Source organism: Lactuca virosa, chromosome 8 (genome assembly GCF_052849685.1).
Source record: "Lactuca virosa cultivar CGN04683 chromosome 8, Lactuca_virosa_CGN04683_v6, whole genome shotgun sequence".
Lineage (NCBI taxonomy): Eukaryota > Viridiplantae > Streptophyta > Magnoliopsida > Asterales > Asteraceae > Lactuca > Lactuca virosa.
Window position 1 is genome coordinate 214,745,806 of NC_136433.1, and position 8,984 is coordinate 214,754,789.

Here is an 8,984-nt window from a genome sequence, read left to right on the forward strand (position 1 = left end):
CACTGCCAGTAAGGCGTAGTTAGATGCGATAGAATAGGATTTATAAATAAAAAACTAGTGAATTAAAAATAACACATCATAGTGTATTAGGGGTGTAAAAGTGTAACGTTGTCTCGGTAACACCATGCCCCTAAAAATACGTATTCAATATATAATATGTTTTTTAAATAAATAATTATATTTATGCTTAAACATAATCAGGTTTGTTCTCTTTTATACCAAACATTTTTCAAAAAATCTCTATATTCATGTCCGAAATAGCATTTCGTAATGCCAAATATTAATGATTTTCAGTCAAATGTAAGCATTTTAAGCCATAATATCATAAAAAAGTATATCTAATAATATGTATTTATACCTAAAGATGTGGGTTTTAAATGTAAAAATGTGTATTATACATTAAAATGTATATTTATATGTAAAAAACACATATTTGTTTGTAAAAATACTTTATTTATATGCAAATATTACTTTATTCTTTGAACAAATAATGTAAATATACGTAGTTTTTTAAATGGTATTCCGTGAACAAGTTATGTAAGATTAATCATAAAATATGTACGAAAAAATATTACTGCATAAATTTGTACAAAAAAAGATTAATGAATAAATGTGTAAAAAAAATAATGATTCAATGTATCCATAAAAATATACAATAGTTGTCCATAATGGTATTGATAGTCTGAAAAAGTTCAATAGTAAATCTAGGGAAAATGAGACATTAGCCCAACAACATATTTTGAATTTGCCAAATCAGTCCCCTAAATATTTTTACTACTTTATGGGGGCGTAAATTGTCACTTTTGAAAAAAAAAATGAATGGGTAACCCGATTATCCCTTATGTCAGCTTATTTAATGATATTCCAACTCATTTGCCTACTATACTCTTATGTCCACATAAGATAGGTCAAACTTCCTTCTAAAGTCCAAAATCCGGAGATAATTCTCCGGAGAGATTGTTTCTAGATACTCGGAAGATCCTCAGAGTTGGAATTTGAGAAATACTCGTTGGAATTTGTCCGAAAAAATTGATTTGAATAGAAATTCAAAACCTGCAGTTTCTACAATTTCCCAAAATCATTGGGAATTGAGCCATTCAATTTGTTCATGGCGATATTAATTAGAGTCAAATTTATGAGACTGAATCAAGGAGGGAAGGTTGTCGGATAATTTGTTGAGATACAAGACCATAACATCCAGATTTGTTAAGAGGAACAATCCATGAGGAATTTCACCTTCCAACTTGTTTAAACTCAAATCTAATGATGTCAAATTGGCCAAATTCAATAATTATTCTAGTATATTTCTGACCAGATTAGTCAATGTCATCCACAAAACCTTCAAACTGCTCAATTTTCGAAACTCTGGCGGTATCACCAGATCTGCAAATTCGGTACACTACCATTAAACAAATTATGTTACAGATGCAACAAAGTCAACACCGAAATATTCCCAATTGTCGGAGGTATGTCGCTTGTAAAGTTATTAAGCCTAAATTCAATGATTTGGAGTTGTGATGGTCGGTCAATGCCTTTCGGCAACCTTCTGACGAATAGATTATGTGAGATATCAAGCTCAAACAGCTTCGAGCAGTTATAGAAAACCATAGGAAACTCTCGTGTGATTAAATTGGTGGGAAGAATCATGTTTTCCAGATCCCCAACGTCGCAGATAAACGACGGTATAGGTTCGGTAAGTTCCTTGTTGTTGAGTTGCAGCATGACGACGGAACGATTTCAACACTGAACCTTCGGCCAGCTGCAAGGTGACGAGGTGGAGTTCCAATTTGCTAATGATTGTGGGTTTCCCTACTATTGGTTGAGGTTAAGCAAGTTAGTTTGCTCGGAAGTCAAGAATAGTTGTGAACTTACAATAGAGGTGGGGAAGATGAAGACGATGAATGGAAGGAGATGTGGTGGAAACGGCCAACGATGATGCCATATTTCCGATGGTGGTTTGTGTTATCAGAAAAAACATGTCTATTTGTTGGCGTGACCTTTTGACTTGGATGGTTAACTTTTTGCGACGTTCGACAGACCGTTAGATATTTTATGGTGTGTTTGGTCGTTGGTTTTGAAGTAGTGTGTATGGAGAGGACATAACCACTTCCCATGAAGTTTCATCAGACCCAGTTTCAAATGGCAGTGCAGGAAGCACGTTCTTGTGAGTATGAAAAAGATGAATATTGATTATGTCATCTTCTTGTCCATATGGCATTGAATGGGGAGCCATATAATTTGTAACTAGTTATGTGGCACAATAAATCAGTTATTTTAGGTTAGAGGGACCAAATAAGCAGTTCATAACCTACATAATCCCCCCCCCCCAAAAAAACAAAGCAGCAAAAATAGTTAAGGCACTGATTTGGCAAATTCAGAATACATTGTTGGGCTGATGTATCATTTTCCCATAAATCTAACACAAAAATAAGTTTAATAACTAAACGTACAAAACTTAAATATAAATGTCCTTACAAGTCATTATCCCGAAAAAAAAAACTAACATTCTCTTCTTATGTCTCATTTAAACATCTCCTACTCAAATCAAATTTCGTCATTTTACATTATTTGGTGCATATTTTTCTTTCAACCTAATACCATTTGTTGCACTATTTTGGTATTAATGTTAATGTTGAAATATAAGGATTTAATATTACAAACTTATAATTCATTGCATCCTTTTAAGTATCCCTTTAATATTCTAGTTTATTTATTTTATATATATATTGCTTGTGTTTGTTATGATTTCGTGCATGGGGATATATTGTGTGCTGTTTGCATAAATCTTGAACTTAATAATGATATGGTGTATTATAAACCTCGCGGGTTGTATTTGATCCATATTGTTGGTAAGTGACCCGGTTGACTAGTCATTGGTATAAAAGAGATGTTGTGTGTGAGGACTGTAGACAAACGGATACATATTCATTCTGATATCTTCTTCTTTCTCTCGTCATTAGGGTTTCCAGTTCTTAGTTTTAGTCTCTTGTTCTTAATCAGTCATTCATGAGGTGTGTAGAATAGGTGAGTGATCTGTAGTGAGGTTACTTGTAGAGAGAATAGAGATTTATGTAATGAGGTTTTGATTTGTAAGTATTCTTGAAAACCTTCTGGTTCTTAATAAATAAGGGTTGTTGATGTTGTATATTCATATGTTCGTGTTTCTTTTGATGGTATCAGAGCCAAGTTATGGTGGTTTGTGATTTTTCCTACGTCTAGATCAAGTTCGGTTTCTAGATCGAGTTAGGGTTTCACATCTAGGTCGAGTTAGGGTTTCAGGTCTTGTGTTTGGATCTGGTTCTGGTTCGTCCTTTTCCTCTCCTGGGGTTTCTTGGATCTCCTGGGGTTTTGACTTTTATCAGATCTAGAGTTTGTTTGTCGACCTGTTCAGATCTTGAGGTTGGTGTTCATCAACCTGGTTGTTCTCTTGTCATATCTTAAGAGTAAATGATCGTGATTGTAGTAAACGATTAGGGTTAATTTTGTGTTAATCCTAACAGTCAACGCTATCACGACGGTCAACGTTAAGATTGTGCAAACAAGGTTCTAAAATCATGTTGGTTCTGGCATTTGAATGCCTGTTTTGTTTTTCAGCGGTGATTCTGATTTCGGAACTCATCGGAACTACATTGCTGCTTGTTGAGCTTATTATTTGTGGATCTCTGTAAGTTTCGCACACTTTTCTGTTTTTTGTATTGTTCTTGATAGATCAGTTATCTTCTGATCATATAGTTTTCACGTCTGTAAACTAGCTTGCTCTGGCCTTCTATGTGCTATGAATCTTGTCTAGTTTATAGAAACTACTGTGGAAGTGTGTGATTAGGTGTTGGATTCCTAGTTTATCTTATTTCTTGATTGGTTATTCTTTCAATCATGTCTGATACACCACCTGAATCATCTGGTAAAAATGATGTTGTTGATTTTGATGATCCTCTTTATTTGTATCCTTCGGATCATTCTGTGACAACTATTATAAGTTTCAAACTTCTTGGTACTGAGAATTTTAGGGTTTGGAAAAGTTCTATGACTAGGGCTCTTAAACCCAGAAATAAACAAGGGTTTATTGAGTGAACTGAATTAAAAGATAATAAGGATGCTGTTAAATCTCTAAAATGGGACAGAGTTAATGCTATTGTATGTTCTTGGATACTTAACTCTCTTTTTGAATCCATTTACATTGGACATGCCTGTTCTGGGTTTGCTTTGGATGTTTGGAATGAACTTTATGAAACCTATTGTAAGGTTGATGGTTCAGTTGTTTTTAATATTCATCAACAAATTAATAATCTCACTCAAGGTAGTTTGTCTGTATCTGATTATTTTAATAAGTTGGATGGTCTATGGAAAGAATTTGATGGGTTAACTAAGTGTCCTGGTTGTACTTGTGAAGCTGCTATTCAGACTAAAAATCATTCTAAACTCATGAAACTTATGCAATTTCTCAGTGGTCTTGATGACTCATATAACCAGGTTAAAAGTCATATTCTTATTATGGAACCATTGCCTGATGTTAAAACTGCTTTTTCCTTTGTATCCAAAGAAGAGTCTAATCAGAAACATGGGAATCTTTCAGTTTTGTCTAATAAAAGTCAAAACTCTTCTGCTTTTTCTGGTAAAATTACTAATAATAAAAAATTTAAAGGTAGAAATCAGAATGTAATCTGTAAAAATTGTGGAATTAAAGGTCATACTATTGAAAAATGTTATAAGCTAATTGGATATCCTAAGGATTTTTAACCCAAGTCTGAGTTTAATAAGTCATCTACTGTGTCTGGTACTGCTTCTCATGTTAGTGAAAATATTAATGCTTCAATTGTTTCTTCTGATAAGTCTGATCATCATTTTTAACAAATGATCAATACACAAAGTTAATGTCACTTCTTCATGAGAGAGAGTTATCAGAAGGTGTATCTGCTAATGCTAATATGGCAGGTATGACTTGTAATAATGTTTTCTTTAATAAAAGAAAATGGGTTGTTGATTTAGGAGCAAGTCAACATATGACTGCTTCTAAATCACAACTTTCAGATGTGGTTGATGTCTCCAAACTTAATCTAAGAGTTGATCATCCCAATGGTTCAACTACTAAAATAGATAAGATTGGAAACATTAATCTTACTGGTTCTATTGTTTTGCTTGATGTCTTTGTTATTCCTGATTTTCATGTCAATTTATTGTATGTTCATAAGATTTGTAAAGAAAATAAGTGCAAAGTTGTTTTTGATGAAAATAATTGTTTTATTCAGGATTCACTGTCAACGGAGACTGTGAAGACTGGTAAAGAATTTGGAGGTCTTTATTATTTAGAAAATCAATTGATAGGTAGGTCAAATTCAGTAACTAATAGTCATAAGTGTTTTGTTTCAAAACTAACATGGCATAATAGAATGGGACATCCAGCTGATAAAGATTTAAATATTTTAAAACCTTTTTTGAATTTTGATAATGAGTCAGTTATGTCATGTGATGTTTGTCATAAGGCTAAACAAACTAGGGAACCTTTTCCTTTGAGTGAGCATAAGTCCTTTAGTCTAGGGGAACTTGTTCATTTAGATGTTTGGGGTCCCTATAGAGTTGCTGCTATTGGTGGTTTTATATTCTTTCTCACTATTGTAGATGATTTCACTAGAGCTACATGGGTTTTTTTTATGAAGTCTAAAGATGAAGTGTTTGATTGCTTTCATGAATTTGTTATGTTATTGGAAAATCAATTTAGTGTTAACCTAAAGGTTATTAGATCTGATAATGGAACAGAATTTGTTAATCTAAAAATGAATAGTTTTCTTCAAACCAAAGGAATCATTCATCAGACTTCCTGCGCACACCACAACAAAATGGAGTGGTAGAACGGAAGCATAGACATTTATTGAATGTTGCTAGATCTTTATTGTTTCAAGCTAGTCTGCCTAAAAAATTTTGGGGAGATTCTATTGTAATTGTTGTTTTTTTAATAAATAGAACTCCATCTTCTGTTTTAAATGGTAAAACTCCTTTTTGTATTAATCTATAATCATGTTCCAATGTATGATAAAATTCGTGTGTTTGGTTGTTTAGCCTTTGCTACAAAATTAAACAATACTGATAAATTTTCTGAACGTTCTGAGAAATGTGTTCTTATTAGTTATTCTAATGTTAAGAAAGGTTACAAGTTATTTAGTCTTGATAATGGTTCTTGTATCTTTTCCAGGGATGTGAAATTTTATGAGTCTGTGTTTCCTTTTAAGTTGACTTCTAAATCAAATGAAGTTTCTCAATTTCTTGAGACAACCTGTTTAAATAATAATGATCCTTGGGATCCATTTTCCAATGATGAACTTTTGTTTTCTGAAAATTTTGATAATAATCAAAATAGTGGAGTGTCAAATTGTAACAATCAGGAATGGTGATACAGTTGTTGATCAACCATCAAGTGCAACTGATTTTGGTATTGATGGTAGTCCTAGTTTAGATGCAACTTTATCTAATCGGGATGGTACTCTTGGTTGTGAAACTTCTGATTCGCAACCTGAGACTGTTGCATCAGATCCCACTAGTAGTTCTGAGGAAAATCTTAATCATAATATTTCTATTTCTGATTCTCAGTTGCTAGGGGTTAGAAAGTCTAATCGTGAGTCTAGACTTCGTCAAAAATTTAATGATTTTGTTATAGAAGGAAAGTATAAATATGGGATTGAAAGATCTAATATTTATTCCTTTCTTAGTCTTGATAACAAATGTTTTGCAACCAATTTAAATAAGTCTGTTGAACCATAATCTTATTATCAAGCATCCTTGGATCCTAACTGGATAAATGTTATGAATGAATAAATTGAAGCTTTGTATAGAAATAATACTTGGGAAATTTGTGATTTACCTGCTGATAGAAAACCTATCAAGCATCAGATCCCACTAGTAGTTCTGAGGAAAATCTTAATCATAATATTTCTATTTCTGATTCTCAGTTGCTAGGGGTTAGAAAGTCTAATCGTGAGTTTAGACTTCGTCAAAAATTTAATGATTTTGTTATAGAAGGAAAGTATAAATATGGAATTGAAAGATCTAATATTTATTCCTTTCTTAGTCTTGATAACAAATGTTTTGCAACCAATTTAAATAAGTCTGTTGAACCATAATCTTATTATCAAGCATCCTTGGATCCTAACTGGATAAATGCTATGAATGAATAAATTGAAGCTTTGTATAGAAATAATACTTGGGAAATTTGTGATTTACCTGCTGATAGAAAACCTATTGGTTGTAAGTGGGTGTATAAAATAAAGTATAAATCTAATGGAGAAGTAGAAAGGTTTAAGGCAAGGCTTGTAGCTAAGGGATATAACCAAAGAGAAGGGATCGATTTTGATGGAACTTTTTCACCTGTTGCAAAAATGGTTTCTATCAGGATTGTTATTTCTCTTGCAATTAATTTTAATTGGAATTTATTTCAATTATATATAAACAATGTTTTTCTTTATGGTGAGTTAGATGAAGATGTTTATATGTCATTACCCTATGGTTATAATGATAAAAATAGTAAAAAAAGTTTCTAAGTTACTAAAGTCTTTAAATGGGCTGAAACAGGCCCCCATAAAATGGAATGAAAAGTTATGTGGTTTTTTACTTGAGTTTGGATTTGTTCAAAGTATGAATGATTTTTCACTATTTGTTAAAACTTCTAATAGTAATACTGTTATACTACTTATATATGTCGATGACATAATTTTAAGTGGTAATTGTGATGACGAAATTAACAAAGTTAAAAGTTTTTTGAAATCCGAGTTTTTAATCAAAGATTTGGGAAAATTAAAGTTTTTTAGGGATTGAAGTTATAGATATAAATAAAGGTGTATGGTTGTGTCAAAGGAAATATTGTATGGAATTATTACATGAATTTGGAATGTTGAGCTGTAAACCAGTTAAAACTCCTTTAGATTGTAATGTTTTAATTAGAGGAGAAGGAATTGATGTTAGTGATGTGCTTATTCAAAATGGTGTTCTTTATCAAAAATTAATTGGAAAACTCATTTATCTGACGATTACTCGTCCAGATATTTCATATGATGTACAGGTATTGAGTCAATTTATGCATTCCCCAAGGAAATCTCATTTTAATATTGCTATAAGGTTACTTAGATATTTGAAGTTAAATCCTGGAAGGGGTTTTTCTGTTACAAAGAGTAATCTAAATTTAAAAAGCTTTGTAGATGCTGATTGGGTTAAGTGTTTACTATCTAGAAGATCTGTTACAGGTTATTGTTTTTTTCTTGGTGATACTATTGTATCTTGGAAAAGTAAAAAACAAGATACTGTTTTTCGGTCCTCTACTGAATCAGAATATAGAGCACTTGGTGTAATTTCCTGTGAAATTATGTGGATTTTAAAATTTTCGTTTGATGTTGGGTTGAAAGATCTAACACCTGTTTCTATTTTTCGTGACAATGAGTCAGCGATAAAACTTGTTCATAATACAGTGTTTCATGAAAAAACAAAACATTTTGATGTGGACACTCATTTTATAAGAGATAGGGTGTCTAAAGGTGTTGTTGAAGTTCATAAAGTAAGTTCAGATTTTAATTTGGCAGATATTTTTACTAAACCTTTAGGAGTTGTTCAACATGAATGGATTTGTAAAAATTTAGGGCTTGTTGATCCCTTTCAGAATAAGTGTTGAACTAGTTTGAATTATAAGTTTGTGAAGGGGTGTTGAAATATAAGGATTTGATATTACAAACTTATAATTCATTGTATCCTTTTAAGTATCCTTTTAATATTCTGGTTTATTTATTATATATATATATATATATATATATATATATATATATATATATATATATATATATATATATATATATATATATTGTTTGTGTTTGTTATGATTTCGTGCATGAGGATATATTGTGTGTTGTTTGCATAAATGTTGGAATGTTGGAATTAATAATGATATGGTGTGTTATAAACATTGCGGGTTGTATTTAATCCATATTGTTGGTAAGTGACCCGGTTGA

The 8,984-nt window shown here is 31.7% G+C and overlaps 1 protein-coding gene across 1 annotated transcript; it reads left to right on the forward strand.

Annotated features, from left to right (window-relative positions):
• Window positions 1-3,873: 3,873 nt before the first annotated feature.
• On the forward strand, window positions 3,874-8,650 carry LOC145131248 (uncharacterized). The gene is made up of 10 exons (XM_079065966.1): window positions 3,874-3,991; window positions 4,085-4,656; window positions 4,869-4,932; window positions 4,987-5,165; window positions 5,247-5,322; window positions 5,455-5,842; window positions 6,188-6,270; window positions 6,353-6,656; window positions 7,930-8,047; window positions 8,123-8,650. Exons 1-10 carry the CDS (start codon window positions 3,874-3,876, stop codon window positions 8,648-8,650), a joined length of 2,430 nt encoding a protein of 809 aa, XP_078922092.1.
• The last annotated feature ends 334 nt before the right edge of the window (window positions 8,651-8,984 follow it).

What these genes read in the sequence shown, in the direction of transcription:
- LOC145131248 (XM_079065966.1), top strand. Translation starts at nt 3,874, where the DNA reads ATGTCTGATACACCACCTGAATCATCTGGTAAAAATGATGTTGTTGAT. An exon ending in TATAAGTTTCAAACTTCTTG is followed by an intron (nt 3,992 to 4,084) that starts GTACTGAGAATT and finishes CTGAATTAAAAG; the next exon opens with ATAATAAGGATGCTGTTAAA. An exon ending in TCAATTTCTTGAGACAACCT is followed by an intron (nt 6,271 to 6,352) that starts GTTTAAATAATA and finishes TAATCAAAATAG; the next exon opens with TGGAGTGTCAAATTGTAACA.